Source organism: Engystomops pustulosus, chromosome 8 (genome assembly GCF_040894005.1).
Source record: "Engystomops pustulosus chromosome 8, aEngPut4.maternal, whole genome shotgun sequence".
NCBI classification, from domain to species: Eukaryota; Metazoa; Chordata; class Amphibia; order Anura; family Leptodactylidae; genus Engystomops; species Engystomops pustulosus.
Genome location: NC_092418.1, coordinates 17,359,974 through 17,386,048, shown reverse-complemented (window position 1 = coordinate 17,386,048; position 26,075 = coordinate 17,359,974). Strand labels below are relative to the sequence as shown.

The 26,075-nt window shown below is 51.3% G+C and overlaps 1 protein-coding gene across 1 annotated transcript in view; it reads right to left on the bottom strand.

Annotated features, from left to right (window-relative positions):
• Positions 1-3,243: 3,243 nt before the first annotated feature.
• Positions 3,244-26,075, bottom strand: part of TEKT4 (tektin 4) — a 37,085-nt gene continuing 14,253 nt past the window's right edge. Inside the window, exons 4-6 of the mRNA XM_072119933.1 lie at positions 24,933-25,155; positions 11,628-11,782; positions 3,244-3,517 (exon numbers count right to left, since the gene is read on the bottom strand). Coding sequence (XP_071976034.1) covers positions 3,301-3,517; positions 11,628-11,782; positions 24,933-25,155 — 595 coding nt within the window. The 3' untranslated portion in view covers positions 3,244-3,300. The remainder of the gene's footprint in view (positions 3,518-11,627; positions 11,783-24,932; positions 25,156-26,075) is intronic.

Genomic DNA, 26,075 nt, shown 5'->3' with positions numbered 1-26,075 from the left:
GGGGTGTAGGTGTTAGGTTGGGAGGGGGGTGGACGGGATTTGGACCTGGGATCGTGATGGGTGTGGGATTTAGTTATATTTAAAATAAAATTAGGTGGTGGGACTGGGTGGAGATTTTGCTTGTGTTTATGCTGAGTCTGTGGCTGGGCCAGGAGTTTTTTAAGTTTCTTTTAGGTTTCTTTTCTTTTGCCAGATGTTTTGGCTAATTTTATTATTTTTTTGGTTTATTGTAATGTTTTTCATTTATATTAAATAAAAGATCTACAGGATGTAACTCAGGATCAGTACAGGATGCGCCAGATAAATATTTAATTTGACAACATTTTTTAAATTATTGACTCTTTTATATTTCCAGGACACGAGGAGGCCTAAGAAATGGAAAACCTTTAAGAAGTTGCTTATCCCTTAAACAGTGTAACGGCCCCTCAGCATATCACAGCTAATTGAGAATCTGCAATGGTAGAAGTATGTAAATATCTTGTGTTATACCATCATCAGCACAAATAAGAGGCAGCCATGTACAGGAGGTAATGGGATTTGCTGGCGGCGGTCATACAGATTGCCTGGGGTGCGCAGATGTATAATACCGTACACTTATTTACTGCATGTGCTGCTGACTCTGGAACTGCGCAGCTAAGCCTCCTCCCGAGCACCAAATCCTGGATTTGTGGAGTCTTGGACCAGAGTGATAAACGAGTCCCCAGAGACAGAGCTGCTCCCCGAAGTGTCCACTGCACACCATGAGGGGGTCAGATACCGGGTAATATTACCGTAATAGTGCTTCCTAACCAACCGCACAACAGATTTGGGCTACTCTTATCCTCATGGTACCCCAAGTGTCAGCGTGTTCCTGTCCTGTCCCCCCAAGTGTCTGCGTGTCCCTGTCCTGTCCCCCCAAGTGTCAGCGTGTCCCTGTCCTGTCCTCCCAAGTGTCAGCGTGTCCCTGTCCTGTCCCCCAAGTGTCAGCGTGTCCCTGTCCTGTCCCCCCAAGTGTCAGCGTGTCCCTGTCCTGTCCCCCCAAGTGTCAGCGTGTCCCTGTCCTCCCAAGTGTCAGCGTGTCCCTGTCCTGTCCCCCCAAGTGTCAGCGTGTCCCTGTCCTGTCCCCCAAGTGTCAGCGTGTCCCTGTCCTGTCCTCCAAGTGTCAGCGTGTCCCTGTCCTGTCCCCCAAGTGTCAGCGTGTCCCTGCCCTGTCCCCCCAAGTGTCAGCGTGTACCTGTCCTGTCCCCCCAAGTGTCTGCGTGTCCCTGTCCTGTCCCCCAAGTGTCAGCGTGTCCCTGCCCTGTCCCCCCAAGTGTCAGCGTGTACCTGTCCTGTCCCCCCAAGTGTCAGCGTGTCCCTGTCCTGTCCTCCCAAGTGTCAGCGTGTCCCTGTCCTGTCCCCCAAGTGTCAGCGTGTCCCTGTCCTGTCCCCCCAAGTGTCAGCGTGTACCTGTCCTGTCCCCCAAGTGTCAGCGTGTCCCTGTCCTTTCCCCCCAAGTGTCAGTGTGTCCCTGTCCTGTCCCCCAAGTGTCAGCGTGTCCCTGTCCTGTCCCCCCAAGTGTCAGCGCGTCCCTGTCCTGTCCCACAAGTGTCAGCGTGTCCCTGTCCTGTCTCCCAAGTGTCAGCGTGTCCCTGTCCTGTCCCCCAAGTGTCAGCGTGTCCCTGTCCTGTCCCACAAGTGTCAGCGTTTCCATGTCCTGTCCCCCCAAGTGTCAGCGTGTCCCTGTCCTGTCCCCCCAAGTGTCAGCGTGTCCCTGTCCTGTCCCCCCAAGTGTCAGCGTGTCCCTGCCCTGTCCCCCCAAGTGTCAGCATGTCCCTGTCCTTTCCCCCCAAGTGTCAGCGTGTCCCTGTCCTGTCCCCCCAAGTGTCAGCGTGTCCCTGTCCTGTCCCCCAAGTGTCAGCGTGTCCCTGTCCTGTCCCCCCAAGTGTCAGCGCGTCCCTGTCCTGTCCCACAAGTGTCAGCGTGTCCCTGTCCTGTCTCCCAAGTGTCAGCGTGTCCCTGTCCTGTCCCCCAAGTGTCAGCGTGTCCCTGTCCTGTCCCACAAGTGTCAGCGTTTCCATGTCCTGTCCCCCCAAGTGTCAGCGTGTCCCTGTCCTGTCCCCCCAAGTGTCAGCGTGTCCCTGTCCTGTCCCCCCAAGTGTCAGCGTGTCCCTGCCCTGTCCCCCCAAGTGTCAGCATGTCCCTGTCCTTTCCCCCCAAGTGTCAGCGTGTCCCTGTCCTGTCCCCCCAAGTGTCAGCGTGTCCCTGTCCTGTCCCCCAAGTGTCAGCGTGTCCCTGTCCTGTCCCCCCAAGTGTCAGCGTGTCCCTGTCCTGTCCCCCCAAGTGTCAGCGTGTCCCTGTCCTGTCCCCCCAAGTGTCAGCGTGTCCCTGTCCTGTCCCCCCCAAGTGTCAGCGTGTCCCTGTCCTGTCCCCCCAAGTATCAGCGTGTCCCTGTCCTGTCCCCCAAGTGTCAGCGTGTCACTGTCCTGTCCCCCGAGGGTCAGCGTGTCCCTGTCCTGTCCCCCGAGGGTCAGCGTGTCCCTGTCCTGTCCCCCCAGTGTCACCGTGTCCCTGTCCTGTACCTCCAAGTGTCAGCGTGTCCCTGTCCTGTCCCCCAAGTGTCAGCGTGACTTCAATCTTCTATAATTTGCTTCTAGTAACAGAACAGAAAGTGTAAAACTGTGCACTAGGTTCCCTACTCACGTTCAGGCAGATGATATTATTATGTAGGTTTCGCCTGGGGCTCCAGGTTGCACCCGTGTATTCGGTCTCTCCTGTTAGTCCCTATAATGTGTCGGTCAGTGATGGGGATATGTGCAGCCATGTGTCAGTATTGTTAGAGAATGACCTGTACACAGTCAGGGAGAACGTCTCCAGCCTCACAGCAATGAACACTTTCCTTAATTGGACTTTACCTTCCTCTTCCTCCATCTGCAGACAGGGACCTGGAGCCACCGCTGGGGACCACAAACTCAAGAGATTGTCACAAAACTTCACCTGTGAACCAATCATCCATGTATAGGAATCAGCCGCTCACCTCCTGCATCTGGATCTAATCCTGGAGCCTTATGTTACATATCCCTGTATAATACCGCCCTGCGCTAAGCACCTTCTATGGAGGCTCCCAGAGAGACCCTCACCTATACCGCCATATACTGTAATAGGGCCATATATATCCCATAACATCCTGTAACCATAGAGTACTGCTAATAACTGCTGTATAATACTGCCTAATGGTCCCCATATAATACCGCAGACACAGAGGAGCAGCGAGCGGCTCCAGGATCACTTCTCATTCTTTATTGACCTGATACACATCACACGTGTAATGACGCGTCTCTGCTACTGATATCCCGTCAGCTTCATGACCACAGGGTAGCGGGTGCGGTGGCTCATGCACTTCTCCCGCTCGATGAAGAGAGTGTTGGCTTTGTTGGCGATGTCCTTCTCCAGGGACATCCGGGTGTCCTCCAGGTTCCTGAGCGACTGCTCGGCCTCCTCCAGCTTCTGCTTCAGGATCTCTACCGACTCCGACAACTCTCCGACCTCACTGATCAGCCTGGAATATAATACACTCACCACTATAGTGTTACTGTATGGCGATAACATGCAGCATCCCCCTCTATATGTTACTATATAGCGGTATCACGCACCCCCCCCCCTATATGTTACTATATAGCGGTATCACGCACCATCCCCCCCCCTATATGTTACTATATAGCGGTATCACACACCACCACCCCTATATGTTACTATATAGCAGTATCACACCCCCCCCCCTATATGTTACTATATAGCGGTATCACCCCCCCCTATATGTTACTATATAGCGGTATCACGCACCATCCCCCCCCTATATGTTACTATATAGCGGTATCACACACCCCCCCTATATGTTACTATATAGCGGTATCACGCACCATCCCTCCCCTATATGTTACTATATAGCAGTATCACACACCATCCCTCCTATATGTTACTATATAGCGGTATCACACCCCATCCCCCCCTATATGTTACTATATAGCGGTATTATACACCATCCCCCCTATATGTTACTATATAGTGGTATCATGCACCATCCCCCCCTTTATGTTACTATATAGCGGTATCACACACCATCCCCCCTATATGTTACTATATAGTGGTATCATGCACCATCCCCCCTATATGTTACTATATAGTGGTATCATGCACCATCCCCCCCTTTATGTTACTACATAACGATATTATACACCATCCCCCCCTATATGTTACTATATAGTGGTATTATACACCCCCCCATATGTTACTATATAGCGGTATTATACACCATCATCCCTATATGTTACTATATAGCGGTATCACGCACCATCCCCCCCCCTATATGTTACTATATAGCGGTATTATACACCATCATCCCTATATGTTACTATATAGCGGTATCACGCACCATCCCTCCCCCTATATGTTACTATATAGCGGTATCACGCACCATCCCCCCCCTATATGTTACTATATAGCGGTATCACACCCCCCCCCCTATATGTTACTATATAGCGGTATCACGCACCATCCCTCCCCTATATGTTACTATATAGCAGTATCACACACCATCCCCCCTATATGTTACTATATAGCGGTATCACACCCCATCCCCCCCCTATATGTTACTATATAGCGGTATTATACACCATCCCCCCTATATGTTACTATATAGCGGTATCATGCACCATCCCCCCTATATGTTACTATATAGTGGTATCATGCACCATCCCCCCCTTTATGTTACTACATAACGATATTATACACCATCCCCCCCTATATGTTACTATATAGTGGTATTATACACCCCCCCATATGTTACTATATAGCGGTATTATACACCATCATCCCTATATGTTACTATATAGCGGTATTATACACCATCCCCCCTATATATTACTACATAGCGGTATCACACACCATCCCCCTCTATATGTTACTATATAGCGGTATCACGCACCATCCCCCCCCTATATGTTACTATATAGCGGTATCACACACACCCCCTATATGTTACTATATAGCAGTATCACACCCCATCCCCCCTATATGTTACTATATAGCGGTATCACACCCCATCCCCCCTATATGTTACTATATAGCGGTATCACACCCCATCCCCCCTATATGTTACTATATAGCAGTATCACACCCCATCCCCCCTATATGTTACTATATAGCGGTATCACACCCCATCCCCCCTATATGTTACTATATAGCGGTATCACACCCCACCCCCCCTATATGTTACTATATAGCGGTATTATACACCATCCCCCCTATATGTTACTATATAGCGGTATCACACCCCACCCCCCCTATATGTCACTATATAGCGGTATCACACCCCATCCCCTCTATATGTTACTATATAGCGGTATTATACACCATCCCCCCTATATGTTACTATATAGCGGTATTATACACCATCCCCCCCTATATGTTACTATATAGCGGTATCACACACCATCCCCCCTATATGTTACTACATAGCGGTATCACACACCATCCCCCTCTATATGTTACTATATAGCGGTATCACCCCCCCCCTATATGTTACTATATAGCAGTATCACACACCACCACCCCTATATGTTACTATATAGCGGTATCACACCCCATCCCCCCTATATGTTACTATATAGCGGTATTATACACCATCCCCCCTATATGTTACTATATAGCGGTATCATGCACCGTCCCCCCTATATGTTACTATATAGCGGTATCACACCCCATCCCCCCTATATGTTACTATATAGCGGTATCACACCCCATCCCCCCTATATGTTACTATATAGCGGTATTATACACCATCCCCCCTATATGTTACTATATAGCGGTATCATGCACCGTCCCCCCTATATGTTACTATATAGCGGTATCACACCCCATCCCCCCTATATGTTACTATATAGCGGTATCACACACCATCCCCCCTATATGTTACTACATAGCGGTATTATACACCATCCCCCCTATATGTTACTATATAGCGGTATCATGCACCGTCCCCCCTATATGTTACTATATAGCGGTATCACACACCATCCCCCCTATATGTTACTACATAGCGGTATCACACACCATCCCCCCTATATGTTACTACATAGCGGTATCACACACCATCCCCCCTATATGTTACTATATAGCGGTATCACACACCATCTTCCCTATATGTTACTACATAGCGGTATCACACACCATCCCCTATGGAGCGGTATTAAACAGTCTGGAAGACAGGCAGATATACTAGATAACAGCGCAGAGGATGGGAGTATTATATCACGATGGCGCTGTAGAGCGGTTGATAATGTCTGGGTTGGGGGTCAGGGAAAGTAAATTACCCATGATTCCTCTCTCTCCATTTTCTGGTCCATTGTCGCAAAAGATATTCAAGCTGGAAAAAATGATGAGGCTCACGTCTTGCGTCTCCGGGACGCCTCCGAAGAAAGAGACGATTACTGTGTGATCTCCGCAGCCTGATGCACAATGTGCCAAGCTCCTCGCTGAGCCCTAACCCTTTACTACCCTAGGCCACAAGGAATACTCCCACCAACCTTTTACTAACTGAGGCCATCGGAGATAGCCGCACAAACCCCTAACTATTCCAGTCCACCATGGATTCAAGCCCTAACCTTTTACCACCACAGGCCACCAGGGATACTGCCACTGCCAGGGATACTGCCACCAAGCTCACAGACACGATCTGATTCATTTCTTTAGACCAGCAGGGAGACTGGAACTAACCCATTACCCATTACCAGACCACCAGGGATGCTGATATTAACCCTGCCACTACCTAACCTACCATTTACTTCAGAAAAACAAAGGCAACTGTGCTAACGCTTTCAATGTTCAAGGCCACCAGGGATACTGGCACTAATTGTCTGTCTACCCTAGGCCATCAGAGATACTAGTACAAATCCTTCCATTAACCTAGGCCACCAGAGATACTGCCACTAACCCGGTTATCACCCTGGGCTGCCAGGGATACTGCCACTAACCCTATTATTACCCTAGGCCCCCAGGAATACTGCCACTAACCCTATTATTACCCTAGGTAACCAGGGATACTGCCACTAACCCTGTTATTACCCTAGGCCCCCAGGGATACTGCCACTAACCCTGTTATTACCCTAGTCCCCCAGGGATACTGCCACTAACCCTGTTATTACCCTAGGCCCCCAGGGATACTGCCACTAACCCGGTTATCACCCTGGGCTGCCAGGGATACTGCCACTAACCCTATTATTACCCTAGGCCCCCAGGAATACTGCCACTAACCCTATTATTACCCTAGGTAACCAGGGATACTGCCACTAACCCTGTTATTACCCTAGGCCCCCAGGGATACTGCCACTAACCCTGTTATTACCCTAGTCCCCCAGGGATACTGCCACTAACCCTGTTATTACCCTAGGCCCCCAGGGATACTGCCACTAACCCTGTTATCACCCTAGGCCCCCAGGAATACTGCCACTAACCCTATTATTACCCTAGGTAACCAGGGATACTGCCACTAACCCTGTTATCACCCTAGGCCACCAGGAATACTGCCACTAACCCTGTTATTACCCTAGGTAACCAGGGATACTGCCACTAACCCTGTTATCACCCTAGGCCCCCAGGGATACTGCCACTAACCCTGTTATTACCCTAGGCCCCCAGGGATACTGCCACTAACCCTGTTATCACCCTAGGCCGCCAGGGATACTGCCACTAACCCTGTTATAACCCTAGGCCGCCAGGGATACTGCCACTAACCCTGTTATCACCCTAGGCCCCCAGGGATACTGCCACTAACCCTATTATTACCCTAGGCCACTTGGAATACTGCCACTAACCCTGTTATCACCCTGGGCTGCCAGGGATACTGCCACTAACCCTATTATTACCCTAGGCCCCCAGGAATACTGCCACTAACCCTATTATTACCCTAGGTAACCAGGGATACTGCCACTAACCCTGTTATTACCCTAGGCCCCCAGGGATACTGCCACTAACCCTGTTATTACCCTAGTCCCCCAGGGATACTGCCACTAACCCTGTTATTACCCTAGGCCCCCAGGGATACTGCCACTAACCCGGTTATCACCCTGGGCTGCCAGGGATACTGCCACTAACCCTATTATTACCCTAGGCCCCCAGGAATACTGCCACTAACCCTATTATTACCCTAGGTAACCAGGGATACTGCCACTAACCCTGTTATTACCCTAGGCCCCCAGGGATACTGCCACTAACCCTGTTATTACCCTAGTCCCCCAGGGATACTGCCACTAACCCTGTTATTACCCTAGGCCCCCAGGGATACTGCCACTAACCCTGTTATCACCCTAGGCCCCCAGGAATACTGCCACTAACCCTATTATTACCCTAGGTAACCAGGGATACTGCCACTAACCCTGTTATCACCCTAGGCCACCAGGAATACTGCCACTAACCCTGTTATTACCCTAGGTAACCAGGGATACTGCCACTAACCCTGTTATCACCCTAGGCCCCCAGGGATACTGCCACTAACCCTGTTATTACCCTAGGCCCCCAGGGATACTGCCACTAACCCTGTTATCACCCTAGGCCGCCAGGGATACTGCCACTAACCCTGTTATAACCCTAGGCCGCCAGGGATACTGCCACTAACCCTGTTATCACCCTAGGCCCCCAGGGATACTGCCACTAACCCTATTATTACCCTAGGCCACTTGGAATACTGCCACTAACCCTGTTATTACCCTAGGCCCCCAGGGATACTGCCACTAACCCTGTTATCACCCTAGGCCCCCAGGGATACTGCCACTAACCCTGTTATTACCCTAGGTAACCAGGGATACTGCCACTAACCCTGTTATCACCCTAGGCCCCCAGGGATACTGCCACTAACCCTGTTATCACCCGAGGCCACTTGGAATACTGTCACTAACCCTGTTATTACCCTAGGCCACCAGGGATACTGCCACTAACCCTGTTATTACCCGAGGCCACTTGGAATACTGCCACTAACCCTGTTATCACCCTAGGCCCCCAGGGATACTGCCACTAACCCTATTATTACCCTAGGCCCCCAGGGATACTGCCACTAACCCTATTATTACCCTAGGTAACCAGGGATACTGCCACTAACCCTGTTATCACCCTAGGCCCCCAGGGATACTGCCACTAACCCTGTTATCACCCGAGGCCACTTGGAATACTGTCACTAACCCTGTTATTACCCTAGGCCACCAGGGATACTGCCACTAACCCTGTTATTACCCGAGGCCACTTGGAATACTGCCACTAACCCTGTTATCACCCTAGGCCCCCAGGGATACTGCCACTAACCCTGTTATCACCCTAGGCCCCCAGGGATACTGCCACTAACCCTATTATTACCCTAGGTAACCAGGGATACTGCCACTAACCCTGTTATCACCCTAGGCCCCCAGGGATATTGCCACTAACCCTGTTATCACCCTAGGCCCCCAGGGATACTGCCACTAACCCTGTTATTACCCTAGGCCACCAGGAATACTGCCACTAACCCTGTTATTACCCTAGGCCCCCAGGGATACTGCCACTAACCCTATTATTACCCTAGGTAACCAGGGATACTGCCACTAACCCTGTTATCACCCTAGGCCCCCAGGGATACTGCCACTAACCCTATTATTACCCTAGGTAACCAGGGATACTGCCACTAACCCTGTTATCACCCTAGGCCGCCAGGGATACTGCCACTAACCCTGTTATCACCCTAGGCCATCAAGAATACTGCCACTAACCCTGTTATTACCCTAGGCCACTTGGAATACTGCCACTAACCCTGTTATTACCCTAGGCCCCCAGGGATACTGCCACTAACCCTATTATTACCCGAGGCCACTTGGAATACTGCCACTAACCCTGTTATCACCCTAGGCCCCCAGGGATACTGCCACTAACCCTGTTATCACCCTAGGCCCCCAGGGATACTGCCACTAACCCTATTATTACCCTAGGTAACCAGGGATACTGCCACTAACCCTGTTATCACCCTAGGCCCCCAGGGATACTGCCACTAACCCTGTTATCACCCGAGGCCACTTGGAATACTGTCACTAACCCTGTTATTACCCTAGGCCACCAGGGATACTGCCACTAACCCTGTTATCACCCTAGGCCACCAGGGATACTGCCACTAACCCTGTTATTACCCCTGGCTAGCAGGGAGACTCAGCCCACAGTATTGACCACACTCCCACTCTTTTGGATCCTCCCTTCATTACAGCCCCCAGCCTCATGTATTAGGGGTCAGCAGGAACCTCTCCTCTCCCAGGCGTTGGTGCAGGTAAGTCTCTTTATCTAAATGGACTGACGATAATTCTCATTTATGTCCCGGCCTGCGGAGTCTTTTATGTCTGTGTTCTCCTTATTAGGGACGTGTGACATGTCAGACTCTTCTGCCTCCTGCCGTCCCCATCCCGTCCGGCCGCTTATCACAGTGACGAGACTTCATATCTTCCTCCGAATGTTTCCCAGTGATCAAAGGCAGCGGCTTCTTCCAGTGATCTCGGTGGACACTACACAGGAGCGGACACATGACTCACCGCTCCTCCGAGCTTCACAACTCGCGTCTGATATGAATTGAACGAGACGCATTATTAGGGGCCTCATCCATCTTTCATCACTTCCCCGAAGAACAATGAATCCAACGTAATCCAACAAGCCTCGGGGCTCGGGAACAAAGAGGACTCAAAATCCTACATGGATCACTCCGGGGTGGATGGATTTGGCCTCCTCACTGATAAAAGCTGGAGGTTGTCCGTTGCCATATACAATTTGTCGCAAATTTCGACCCAGATTCTGTTGGTTCTGCAGGTTCTAAGATGATTTCTCCTCTTCTGTAGGAGAAATCTTTAAAAACATGGTCTTGCCTTACCCGAATATTACAAAGTCCATCCCCTGACAGGTTTTATTGGTCGTTGCCTTCACCATTTTATATTATTTGAAGCTCAGCCTCCACCACATCATGACAAAGACCCGATCATCGTGACGACCTCTGGCCTTGGGTTGAAGGTTGTCCCACCAAGAAAGAGCTCATTTCCAGAACATGTAGCCCCAATCATCTCCAGAACATCAGCTGAAGTAACATTCCCTGCACTTACCTGGGTTTATTGTCTGCCAAGTTTTTTGGGGCGGTCCCCTTTTCCATTGGAAAGTTCAGTCAAGTTTTCAAGCCACCGCCAAAACATGGTAAATGTGATGGACTCTCCCTTGGTGGGACAAACTTCATCGTGAGGACCACGTTCCTGGTCATGGAGCCTAATGGAGTGATGTCTGGGAAAACTGAACTTCCAAAAATATGGGGAAGGTGATGGCCCAAAAAAATCTTTGCTGGTGATGGACCTCTCGCATTGTGATGAAGGTAGAATCATCTTCGGAACAGAGGTCGGAGTAAAATTCCCTATTCCATGGACTTACCTGAATAAGAGAAGGTCCAAAAGCATCCATGTTTTTTGGGTTGTCACCTTCACCACGTTAAATTATTAGGAGTCTTTAAGCCACCACTCATTTAGGCACCATGACCATCATGATGGTCTCTCACCTCATTCCCGTTATGCTTACCTAGAATCATCCCCGGAATGTAGGTCAGCGTAAAATTCCCAATTTCCTGGACTTACCTGAATTGCACAGGGTCCCTGCAGAGCTCCACATTGGGCCTGTAGGACCTCTGATACAAGCGGGTCTGAGCGACCTTCATAGGCGCCTCCTTATCCTTTATGGCCTGCTTGAGGGCAGCGATATTATTCTCCTGATCTCCGATCTCCTTCAGGGTCTGTTCCAGGAAGAGAAGAAAACCGACTATAAATATAAAACCCCAGATCGTCTCATCAGAGCAATAACCCGAGCCGAGAGCCTTTGTAGGTCCTCAAATATTTACAAGGATATTATTAGGCACCGCCAGAAGGTTGAGCGGTGAATATCTGAGTGTATTTACATAAGGAAGCGTCTCCGTAGCCTCATCCACATGTAAATACGGCAAGAAAAACATCACGTCCTACTAAGAAGAGTCACTTTATATAAAATGCAGCAGAAAAGGGAGAGCAGGGGTTGACCTAAAGGGAACCTGTCCCCAGATTTTACCCCATTATACGACCGGCCCCCTCAGGTAGGAGATGAAGAAATGTCCCCTCTAGAATTCCCTCTTTATGTAAAATCTCACCTGTTTAACTGTAAAAAAAGAGACTCCTCCAAAGTCATGTGACAACGAGAAGAGTAGAGTCATATTTTGATGAATCAAGTTTAAAGGCTGCAGGGGGAGGGTCTGTATCTTCCTTCTCATGTCATATTAAAGATAAGAATCCCATCTCTCGCAGCACATCAGGCTTGTGGTTCTGGGAGCTACAGAACGTAAAAAAGGTGGGAATTGGATTTTTATCTGCAGCTCACTTTTTTTCAACTTCTCTTTTTGTAGATGACAGAATTGCGTCTGGTTCTAATCAAAAGAAGCGATTCTTATCTGTAATACCACACCATGATTCTAGGTGCTACAGAACTGAGAAACAAGTGGAACTGAAGCAACACTCCCCCTGCAGCCTCTACACTTTACTCATCTTAGGTAAAAATATGACTGTTCCCTGCTCATAGTCCCATGACTTTGGGGGAAGCTCTTTTATTTATGAGTCCGTGTTGCTTTTGGTACCTTGTTGGTAGGACATTTAGAAGGGGAACAAGTCCAGGGGCCCAATGGCTGCTATTGGACCTTCCTCTTGTGAATTCCTCATAGTAAGAGATGAGTTAATCAGACAGTAGATCTGAGCGCCCCTCACACACGTCTGCTGCTCCTGTTACTCCGCCATCTCCCTCTAATGACCCAGTGTCTGCGGCCGCGCACAGCACAAAACAAACACCGGAGACAAAACAGCCGAGCTAAATGATCCGACGCCGACCGCCAAGGTCGTCATGGAAACCAAAGGGAAACGCGACGCGGGGCAGAGGGGCCACAGAAAATACCGGAGTAAATGAATTCTCCCGACAATATCCACATAACAAGAAGGAATCGTACACTAAGGGGACAGAACCGGCCACCGGGTCATGTATCATCAGATACCAATACTGCTAGATAGACACAGAGAGTGAGCGAGCAGAGAGAGCACAAGAGAGCGAGAAGAGAAGAGAGCGCAAGAGAGCGAGAAGAGAAGAGAGCGCAAGAGAGCGAGAAGAGAAGAGAGCGCAAGAGAGCGAGAAGAGAAGAGAGCGCAAGAGAGCGAGAAGAGAAGAGAGCGCAAGAGAGCGAGAAGAGAAGAGAGCGAGCAGAAAAGAGAGACACAAGAGAGCGAGCAGAGAAACTTTGCGCCAAAACCAGCCACACAGCCTTCAACACCGGGAACACCATCCTGTGTTGACCCTGTACCTCGGCGATCCTGTGTTCACCCTGAACCCTGGCGCTCAAGCAATTATCACGGACCTGAGGAAGGGGGTAGACCACCCCGAAACGCGTAGTCCTTTTTATCCTCTAAATAAATAATATCTTGCACTCCACTACCGTGTTGGATATAACTCAATTGGGGCAGCGCGTCTTATACCAACCCGGTTTTTTCAAACCTATACATCCATGTGACCATAGACAGGGGGCATCCTCTACACCTAGAGGAGAGGAGGTTCTACCATCACCATAGACAGGGGACATCCTCTACACCTAGAGGAGAGGAGGTTCTACCATCACCATAGACAGGGGACATCCTCTACACCTAGAAGAGAGGAGGGTCTACCATCACCATAGACAGGGGGCATCCTCTACACCTAGAAGAGAGGAGGGTCTACCATCACCATAGACAGGGGGCATCCTCTACACCTAGAGGAGAGGAGGTTCTACCATCACCATAGACAGGTGACATCCTCTACACCTAGAGGAGAGGAGGTTCTACCATCACCATAGACAGGTGACATCCTCTACACCTAGAGGAGAGGAGGTTCTACCATCACCATAGACAGGTGACATCCTCTACACCTAGAGGAGAGGAGGTTCTGCCATCACCATAGACAGGGGGCATCCTCTACACCTAGAGGAGGTTCTACCATCACCATAGACAGGGGGGCATCCTCTACACCTAGAGGAGAGGTGGTTCTACCATCTCCATAGACAGGGGCATCCTCTACACCTAGAGGAGAGGAGGTTCTACCATCACCATAGACAGGGGGCATCCTCTACACCTAGAGGAGAGGAGGTTCTACCATTACCATAGACAGGGGGCATCCTCTACACCTAGAGGAGAGGAGGTTTTACCATTACCATAGACAGGGGGCATCCTCTACACCTAGAGGAGAGGAGGTTCTACCATCACCATAGACAGGGGGCATCCTCTACACCTAGAGGAGAGGAGGTTCTACCATCCCCATAGACAGGGGGCATCCTCTACACCTAGAGGAGAGGTGATTCTACCATCACCATAGACAGGGGGCATCCTCTACACCTAGAGGAGAGGTGATTCTACCATCACCATAGACAGGGGGCATCCTCTACACCTAGAGGAGAGGAGGTTCTACCATCACCATAGACAGGGGCATCCTCTACACCTAGAGAGGAGAGGCGGTTCTACCATCACCATAGACAGGGGGCATCCTCTACACCTAGAGGAGAGGAGGTTCTACCATCACCATAGACAGGGGGCATCCTCTACACCTAGAGGAGAGGAGGTTCTACCATTACCATAGACAGGGGGCATCCTCTACACCTAGAGGAGAGGTGGTTCTACCATCACCATAGACAGGGGGCATCCTCTACACCTAGAGGAGAGGAGGTTCTACCATCACCATAGACAGGGGGCATCCTCTACACCTAGAGGAGAGGAGGTTCTACCATTACCATAGACAGGGGGCATCCTCTACACCTAGAGGAGAGGTGGTTCTACCATCACCATAGACAGGGGGCATCCTCTACACCTAGAGGAGAGGAGGTTCTACCATCACCATAGACAGGGGGCATCCTCTACACCTAGAGGAGAGGAGGTTCTACCATCACCATAGACAGGGGACATCCTCTACACCTAGAGGAGAGGAGGTTCTACCATCACCATAGACAGGGGGTATCCTCTACACCTAGAGGAGAGGAGGTTCTACCATCACCATAGACAGGGGACATCCTCTACACCTAGAGGAGAGGAGGTTCTACCATCACCATAGACAGGGGGTATCCTCTACACCTAGAGGAGAGGAGGTTCTACCATCACCATAGACAGGGGGCATCCTCTACACCTAGAGGAGAGGAGGTTCTACCATCACCATAGACAGGGGGCAGAGGTCGCACTAACATTTTTCCCAAAGGGTAAAAATACTCCTCTTACTATTTTTGAGGAGTATTTTTAGTCGAGGAGGAGTATGAAAATTTCGGTAATACATATAACTAAATAATATATAATAGCCGTAAATAGACGCTAATTATAAAAAAAAAAAAAAAAAATCATCTGTCTGCTCACCGCGCACATTAACTCCCTCCCTTCCTCGCACAGCGCACATTAACTCCCTCCCTTCCTCGCACAGCGCACACTCCCTCCCTAACTCGCACAGTGCACACTCCCTCCCTAACTCGCACAGCGCACACTCCCTCCCTAACTCGCACAGCGCACACTCCCTCCCTAACTCGCACAGCGCACACTCCCTCCCTCCCTCGCACAGCGCACACTCCCTCCCTCCCTCGCACAGCGCACACTCCCTCCCTCCCTCGCACAGCGCACACTCCCTCCCTCCCTCGCACAGCACTCACACACTCACAGGACAGATGGCATCCTCTACACCTAGAGGAGAGGAGGTTCTACCATCACCATAGACAGGGGGCATCCTCTACACCTAGAGGAGTGTAGGTTCTACCATCACCATAGACAGGGGACATCCTCTATACCTAGAGGAGAGGTGGTTCTACCATCACCATAGACAGGGGGCATTCTCTACACCTAGAGGAGAGGTGGTTCTACCATCACCATAGACAGGGGGCATCCTCTACACCTAGAGGAGAGGCGGTTCTACCATCACCATAGACAGGGGACATCCTCTACACCTAGAGGAGAGGAGGTTATACCATCCCCATAGACAGGGGACATCCTCTACACCTAGAGGAGGGGAGGTTCTACCATCAGCATAGACAGGGGACATCCTCTACACCTAGAGGAGAGGAGGTTATACCATCCCCATAGACAGGGGCATCCTCTATACCTAGAGGAGAGGTGGTTCTACCATCACCATAGACAGGGGACATCCTCTACACCTAGAGGAGAGGCAGCGCTACCATCACCATAGACAGGGGGCATCCTCTACACCTAGAGGAGAGGAGGTTCTACCATCACCATAGACAGGGGGCATCCTCTACACCTAGAGGAGAGGAGGTTCTACCATCACCATAGACAGGGGGCATCCTCTACACCTAGAGGAGAGGAGGTTCTACCATCACCATAGACAGGGGGCATCCTCTACACCTAGAGGAGAGGAGGTTCTACCATCAGCATAGACAGGGGACATCCTCTACACCTAGAGGAGAGGTGGTTCTACCATCACCATAGACAGGGGACATCCTCTACACCTAGAGGAGAGGAGGTTCTACCATCACCATGGACAGGGGGCATCCTCTACACCTAGAGGAGAGGTGGTTCTACCATCACCATAGACAGGGGACATCCTCTACACCTAGAGGAGAGGAGGTTCTACCATCACCATAGACAGGGGGCATCCTCTACACCTAGAGGAGAGGAGGTTCTACCATCACCATAGACAGGGGGCATCCTCTACACCTAGAGGAGAGGAGGTTCTACCATCGCCATAGACAGGGGGCATCCTCTACACCTAGAGGAGAGGAGGTTCTACCATCACCATAGACAGGGGGCATCCTCTACACCTAGAGGAGAGGAGGTTCTACCATCACCATAGACAGGGGACATCCTCTACACCTAGAGGAGAGGAGGTTCTACCATCACCATAGACAGGGGGCATCCTCTACACCTAGAGGAGAGGAGGTTCTACCATCACCATAGACAGGGGGCATCCTCTACACCTAGAGGAGAGGAGGTTCTACCATCACCATAGACAGGGGGGCATCCTCTACACCTAGAGGAGGTTCTACCATCACCATAGACAGGGGACATCCTCTACACCTAGAGGAGAGGAGGTTCTACCATCACCATAGACAGGGGGCATCCTCTACACCTAGAGGAGAGGAGGTTCTACCATCACCATAGACAGGGGTCGTCATCTACACCTAGAGGAGAGGAGGTTCTACCATCACCATAGACAGGGGGCATCCTCTACACCTAGAGGAGAGGTGGTTCTACCATCTCCATAGACAGGGGGCCTCCTCTACACCTAGAGGAGAGGAGGTTCTACCATCACCATAGACAGGGGTCGTCATCTACACCTAGAGGAGTGGAGGTTCTACCATCACCATAGACAGGGGGCATCCTCTACACCTAGAGGAGAGGTGGTTCTACCATCTCCATAGACAGGGGGCCTCCTCTACACCTAGAGGAGAGGAGGTTCTACCATCACCATAGACAGGGGGCATCCTCTACACCTAGAGGAGAGGTAACTTTACCATCACCATAGACAGGGGGCATCCTCTACACCTAGAGGAGAGGAGGTTCTACCATCACCATAGACAGGTGACATCCTCTACACCTAGAGGAGAGGAGGTTCTACCATCACCATAGACAGGGGTCGTCATCTACACCTAGAGGAGTGGAGGTTCTACCATCACCATAGACAGGGGGCATCCTCTACACCTAGAGGAGAGGTGGTTCTACCATCTCCATAGACAGGGGGCCTCCTCTACACCTAGAGGAGAGGAGGTTCTACCATCACCATAGACAGGGGGCATCCTCTACACCTAGAGGAGAGGTAACTTTACCATCACCATAGACAGGGGGCATCCTCTACACCTAGAGGAGAGGAGGTTCTACCATCACCATAGACAGGTGACATCCTCTACACCTAGAGGAGAGGTGGTTCTACCATCTCCATAGACAGGGGGCCTCCTCTACACCTAGAGGAGAGGAGGTTCTACCATCACTATAGACAGGAGGCATCCTCTACACCTAGAGGAGAGGAGGTTCTACCATCACCATAGACAGGGGGCATCCTCTACACCTAGAGGAGAGGTGGTTCTACTATCACCATAGAGAGGGGGCATCCTCTACACCTAGAGGAGAGGAGGTTCTACCATCACCATAGACAGGAGGCATCCTCTACACCTAGAGGAGAGGAGGTTCTACCATCACCATAGACAGGGGACATCCTCTATACCTAGAGGAGAGGCGGTTCTACCATCACCATAGACAGGGGGCATCCTCTACACCTAGAGGAGAGGATTTACTAGAGGAGGTAAAAATACTCCTCTTACTATTTTTGAGGAGTATTTTTAGTCGAGGAGGAGTATGAAAATTTCGGTAATACATATAACTAAATAATATATAATAGCCGTAAATAGACGCTAATTATAAAAAAAAAAAAAAAATCATCTGTCTGCTCACCGCGCACATTAACTCCCTCCCTTCCTCGCACAGCGCACATTAACTCCCTCCCTAACTCGCACAGCGCACACTCCCTCCCTAACTCGCACAGCGCACACTCCCTCCCTAACTCGCACAGCGCACACTCCCTCCCTAACTCGCACAGCGCACACTCCCTCCCTAACTCGTACAGCGCACACTCCCTCCCTCCCTCGCACAGCGCACACTCCCTCCCTAACTCGCACAGCGCACACTCCCTCCCTAACTCGCACAGCGCACACTCCCTCCCTAACTCGCACAGTGCACACTCCCTCCCTAACTCGCACAGCGCACACTCCCTCCCTAACTCGTACAGCGCACACTCCCTCCCTAACTCGCACAGCGCACACTCCCTCCCTAACTCGCACAGCGCACACTCCCTCCCTCCCTCGCACAGCACTCACACACTCACAGGGCACAGCACTCACACACTCACAGGGCACAGCACTCACACACTCACAGGGCACAGCACTCACACACTCACAGGGCACAGCACTCACAGGGCACAGGGCACAGCACTCACAGGGCACAGCACTCACACACTCACAGGGCACAGCACTCACACACTCACAGGGCACAGCACTCACACACTCACAGGGCACAGCACTCACACACTCACATGGTCTACCATGGTCTACCATCACCATACACCCATCACCATAGACAGGAGACTTCCTCTACAGCTAGAGGAGAGGGGGGTCTACCATCACCATAGACAGGAGACATCCTCTACAGCTAGAGGAGAGGAGGTTCTACCATCACCATAGACAGGGGGCATCCTCTACACCTAGAGGAGAGGAGACACTACCATCACCATAGACAGGGGTATCATCTACACCTAGAGGAGAGGTGGTTCTATCATCACCATAGACGGGGGGCATCCACTACACCTAGAGGAGAGGGGGGTCTACCATCACCATACACAGGGGACATCCTCTACACCTAGAGGAGAGGAGGTTCTACCATTGCAATAGACAGGGGGCATCCTCTACACCTAGAGGAGAGGAGGTTCTACCATCACCATAGACAGGGGGCATCCTCTACACCTAGAGGAGAGGAGGTTCTACCATCTCCATAGACAGGGGGCATCCTCTACACCTAGAGGAGAGGAGGGTCTACCATCAGCATAGACAGGGGGCATCCTCTACACCTAGAAGAGAGGAGGTTCTGCCATCACCATAGACATGGGACATCCTCTACACCTAGAGGAGAGGAGGTTCTACCATCACCATAGACAGGGAGCATCCTCTACACCTAGAGGAGAGGAGGTTCTACCATCACCATAGACAGGGGGCATCCTCTACACCTAGAGGAGAGGAGGTTCTACCATCACCATAGACAGGGGGCATCCTCTACACCTAGAGGAGAGGAGGTTCTACCATCACCATAGACAGGGGGCATCCTCTACACCTAGAGGAGAGGAGGTTCTACCATCGCCATAGACAGGGGGCATCCTCTACACCTAGAGGAGAGGAGGTTCTACCATCACCATAGACAGGGGGCATCCTCTACACCTAGAGGAGAGGAGGTTCTACCATCACCATAGACAGGGGACATCCTCTACACCTAGAGGAGAGGAGGTTCTACCATCACCATAGACAGGGGGCATCCTCTACACCTAGAGGAGAGGAGGTTCTACCATCACCATAGACAGGGGGGCATCCTCTACACCTAGAGGAGGTTCTACCATCACCATAGACAGGGGACATCCTCTACACCTAGAGGAGAGGAGGTTCTACCATCACCATAGACAGGGGGCATCCTCTACACCTAGAGGAGAGGAGGTTCTACCATCACCATAGACAGGGGTCGTCATCTACACCTAGAGGAGAGGAGGTTCTACCATCACCATAGACAGGGGGCATCCTCTACACCTAGAGGAGAGGAGGCACTACCATCACCATAGACAGGGGGAATCCTCTACACCTAGAGGAGAGGAGGTTCTACCATCTCCATAGACAGGGGGCCTCCTCTACACCTAGAGGAGAGGAGGTTCTACCATCACCATAGACAGGGGTATCATCTACACCTAGAGGAGAGGAGGTTCTACCATCACCACAGACAGGGGGCATCCTCTACACCTAGAGGAGAGGAGGTTCTACCATCACCATAGACAGGGGTCGTCATCTACACCTAGAGGAGTGGAGGTTCTACCATCACCATAGACAGGGGGCATCCTCTACACCTAGAGGAGAGGTGGTTCTACCATCTCCATAGACAGGGGGCCTCCTCTACACCTAGAGGAGAGGAGGTTCTACCATCACCATAGACAGGGGGCATCCTCTACACCTAGAGGAGAGGTAACTTTACCATCACCATAGACAGGGGGCATCCTCTACACCTAGAGGAGAGGAGGTTCTACCATCACCATAGACAGGGAACATCCTCTACACCTAGAGGAGAGGTGGTTCTACCATCTCCATAGACAGGGGGCCTCCTCTACACCTAGAGGAGAGGAGGTTCTACCATCACTATAGACAGGAGGCATCCTCTACACCTAGAGGAGAGGAGGTTCTACCATCACCATAGACAGGGGGCATCCTCTACACCTAGAGGAGAGGCAGTTCTACTATCACCATAGAGAGGGGGCATCCTCTACACCTAGAGGAGAGGAGGTTCTACCATCACCATAGACAGGGGACATCCTCTATACCTAGAGGAGAGGCGGTTCTACCATCACCATAGACAGGGGGCATCCTCTACACCTAGAGGAGAGGAGGCTCTACCATCACCATAGACAGGGGGCATCCTCTACACCTAGAGGAGAGGATTTACTAGAGGAGGTAAAAATACTCCTCTTACTATTTTTGAGGAGTATTTTTAGTCGAGGAGGAGTATGAAAATTTCGGTAATACATATAACTAAATAATATATAATAGCCGTAAATAGACGCTAATTATAAAAAAAACAAAAAAAATCATCTGTCTGCTCACCGCGCACATTAACTCCCTCCCTTCCTCGCACAGCGCACATTAACTCCCTCCCTTCCTCGCACAGCGCACACTCCCTCCCTAACTCGCACAGCGCACACTCCCTCCCTAACTCGCACAGCGCACACTCCCTCCCTAACTCGCACAGCGCACACTCCCTCCCTAACTCGTACAGCGCACACTCCCTCCCTCCCTCGCACAGCGCACACTCCCTCCCTAACTCGCACAGCGCACACTCCCTCCCTAACTCGCACAGCGCACACTCCCTCCCTAACTCGCACAGCGCACACTCCCTCCCTAACTCGCACAGCGCACACTCCCTCCCTAACTCGTACAGCGCACACTCCCTCCCTAACTCGCACAGCGCACACTCCCTCCCTAACTCGCACAGCGCACACTCCCTCCCTCCCTCGCACAGCACTCACACACTCACAGGGCACAGCACTCACACACTCACAGGGCACAGCACTCACACACTCACAGGGCACAGCACTCACACACTCACAGGGCACAGCACTCACACACTCACATGGTCTACCATGGTCTACCATCACCATACACCCATCACCATAGACAGGAGACTTCCTCTACAGCTAGAGGAGAGGGGGGTCTACCATCACCATAGACAGGAGACATCCTCTACAGCTAGAGGAGAGGAGGTTCTACCATCACCATAGACAGGGGGCATCCTCTACACCTAGAGGAGAGGAGGCACTACCATCACCATAGACAGGGGTATCATCTACACCTAGAGGAGAGGTGGTTCTATCATCACCATAGACGGGGGGCATCCACTACACCTAGAGGAGAGGGGGGTCTACCATCACCATACACAGGGGACATCCTCTACACCTAGAGGAGAGGAGGTTCTACCATTGCAATAGACAGGGGGCATCCTCTACACCTAGAGGAGAGGAGGTTCTACCATCACCATAGACAGGGGGCATCCTCTACACCTAGAGGAGAGGAGGTTCTACCATCACCATAGACAGGGGGCATCCTCTACACCTAGAGGAGAGGAGGTTCTACCATCACTATAGACAGGGGGCATCCTCTATACCTAGAGGAGAGGAGGTTCTACCATCACCATAGACAGGGGGCATCCTCTACACCTAGAGGAGAGGAGGTTCTACCATCGCCATAGAGAGGGGGCATCCTCTATACCTAGAGGAGAGGAGGTTCTACCATCACCATAGACAGGGGGCATCCTCTATACCTAGAGGAGAGGAGGTTCTACCATCACCATAGACAGGGGGCATCCTCTATACCTAGAGGAGAGGAGGTTCTACCATCACCATAGACAGGGGGTATCCTCTACACCTAGAGGTTCTACCATCACCATAGACAGGGGGCATCCTCTACACCTAGAGGTGAGGAGGTTCTACCATCACCATAGACAGGGGGCATCCTCTACACCTAGAGGAGAGGAGGTTCTACCATCACCATAGACAGGGGGCATCGTCTATACCTAGAGGAGAGGAGGTTCTACCATCACCATAGACAGGGGACATCCTCTACACCTAGAGGTTCTACCATCACCATAGACAGGGGGCATCCTCTACACCTAGAGGTGAGGAGGTTCTACCATCACCATAGACAGGGGGTATCCTCTACACCTAGAGGTTCTACCATCACCATAGACAGGGGGCATCCTCTACACCTAGAGGTGAGGAGGTTCTACCATCACCATAGACAGGGGGCATCCTCTACACCTAGAGGAGAGGAGGTTCTGCCATCACCATAGACAGGGAAAAATAGAACGAGACACGGGCGGCGCCCCTAGTGCAATAGGTCACTTATAAGTGAGATGAGATGTTAGAGAGTATCTGCTCACCTGAAGACACCTTGTGTCTTATGCGTCTAGAGTAGATACTTTTTGTTCTCTGGTAGCTGTGGCTCGGGTGTGCTGCGTCTTCCCGGGGTCCGGTACAGTGGTAGTGCCGGATAGGTAATCACATGGATGTATAGGTTTGAAAAAACCGGGTTGGTATAAGACGCGCTGCCCCAATTGAGTTATATCCAACACGGTAGTGGAGTGCAAGATATTATTTATTTAGAGGATAAAAAGGACTACGCGTTTCGGGGGTGGTCTACCCCCTTCCTCAGGTCCGTGATAATTGCTGTGTTCAGGGTGAACACAGGATCGCCGAGGTACAGGGTCAACACAGGATGGTGTTCCCGGTGTTGAAGGCTGTGTGGCTGGTTTCGGCGCACAGAGAGTGAGCGAGCAGAGAGAGCGCAAGAGAGCGAGAAGAGAAGAGAGCGCAAGAGAGCGAGAAGAGAAGAGAGCGCAAGAGAGCGAGAAGAGAAGAGAGCGCAAGAGAGCGAGAAGAGAAGAGAGCGCAAGAGAGCGAGAAGAGAAGAGAGCGCAAGAGAGCGAGAAGAGAAGAGAGCGAGCAGAAAAGAGAGACACAAGAGAGCGAGCAGAGAAGAGAAGAGAGCGCAAGAGAGCGAGCAGAAAAGAGAGACACAAGAGAGCGAGCAGAGAAGAGAAGAGAGCGCAAGAGAGCGAGCAGAAAAGAGAGAGCGCAAGAGAGCGAGCAGAAAAGAGAGAGCGCAAGAGAGCGAGAAGAAAAGAGAGAGCGCAAGAGAGCGAGAAGAGAGCGCAAGAGAGCGAGAAGAGAGCGCAAGAGAGCGAGAAGAGAAGAGAGCGCAAGAGAGCGAGAAGAGAAGAGAGCGCAAGAGAGCGAGAAGAGAAGAGAGCGCAAGAGAGCGAGAAGAGAAGAGAGCGCAAGAGAGCGAGAAGAGAAGAGAGCGCAAGAGAAGAGAAGAGAGCGCAAGAGAAGAGAAGAGAGCGCAAGAGAAGAGAAGAGAGCGCAAGAGAGCGAGAAGAGAGCGCAAGAGAAGAGAAGAGAGCGCAAGAGAGCGAGAAGAGAGCGCAAGAGAAGAGAAGAGAGCGCAAGAGAGCGCAAGAGAGCGAGAAGAGAGCGCAAGAGAGCGAGAAGAGAGCGCAAGAGAGCGAGAAGAGAGCGCAAGAGAGCGAGAAGAGAGAGGGAGAAGAGAGAGAGCGAGAACTGGAGAGATAGAGATATAAAGAAAGATAGAGATATATATAGAGATAGATAGAACATGTGATAGCCACTCTCGCCCCCTGTGGTTGTGCCGCATGCCTCCAGCGCCCCCTTGTGGCTGCTCCTCCACTTCGCTGATCTCCGGTATTGATTCACCTGCTGATTGATGTTTTCTTACAATATTTATTCCCAGGCTTAATGATGGGTCTATCACTTTAAGAGGTGAATAATGGCGTCATTATAGTACAATTATACCCGCACCGTGTGTCGCCTCATAATTTATAGTCTCTTCTGAACCATCACTGGTGGAAACAAATACAGAGAAATGCATCTAAGCTGCCCCCATGAGGCAGGACAGCGGTATTACAACCACTGGTGGCCGCTATACGGTGCTCATATACGTTGTCCCTGATCCATACATGTATGATACCACTGCACAGGTGTCAGTCTTCTCTGTGGTTCCGACTTTCTATTCGTGAACCAAGAAGCTCAGGATGAACAGCCAGGAATCCTACCTTGCTCAGGTGGTCCTCCAGCTTCCTCTTGACGTCCTCCACTTCCTCGCAGCGTTGGGCGAGGGCGCTATTGACGGCATCGCACTGGGAGCGCAGGTCCTCGGCAGTGTCCTGCAGGATGCTGTCGATCAGGGAGCGCAGGTTGATGGAGGCCATCCTCTCCCTTTCAGCCTTGTAGATATTCTCGTGGCTATGCTGAGCCCAGGACTCTGGGGTAGAGGTACTGGAGCCAAATAAAAGGGGAGACTTTATCAGAGGAGGGGTCCTGTACGGCTTAGCCAAGTAAAAGCTGAAGCAGACTAATGGAGGAACACTACTTTAATCCAGAGAGCCAAGAACACAGCAGTGTGAGGAATTGCCCCCAATCCCCAAACTTAAATCCACTTTTCACAGTCCAGCTGCTACTAACAACAGTCGTTCCGCTTCAACACAACAGGAAGTAATTGTAAATATCTATTCAGCCAATCATTGGCTGCAGTATTGACCCACCTCCACCAATGATTGGTTGAGCCCCCCCCCTCCCCCCCCAGGCCACAAAGTTGACTCTTACCAGTTATGGGCATCCAATGGGTCCTGGTTCTGTGGGCTACTGAAAGGATTTGACTTAAGGCTACTCCTATAGGTGCCGTGGACATCATCCCCTGATGTTCACCCTTTATCCCCCATATAGAAATCTGGATTGTGTTGCATTTACATGCAACATACATATGACCAATGGCCAAAGCCAGGGGAAAGGCCGAGGTCAGGGCAGCCAGAGAACTAGGCAGGGGACAGGAAGAGGTCAGGGCAGCCAGAGAACTAGGCAGGGGACAGGAAGAGGTCAGGGCAGCCAGAGAACTAGGCAGGGGGCAGGAAGAGGTCAGGGCAGCCAGAGACCTAGGCAGGGGACAGGGAGAAGTCAGGGCAGCCAGAGACCTAGGCAGGGGACAGGGAGAGGTCAGGGCAGCCAGAGACCTAGGCAGGGGACAGGGAGAGGTCAGGGCAGCCAGAGACCTAGGCAGGGGACAGGGAGAGGTCAGGGCAGCCAGAGACCTAGGCAGGGGACAGGGAGAGGTCAGGGCAGCCAGAGATCTAGGCAGGGGACAGGGAGAGGTCAGGGCAGCCAGAGACCTAGGCAGGGGACAGGGAGAGGTCAGGGCAGCC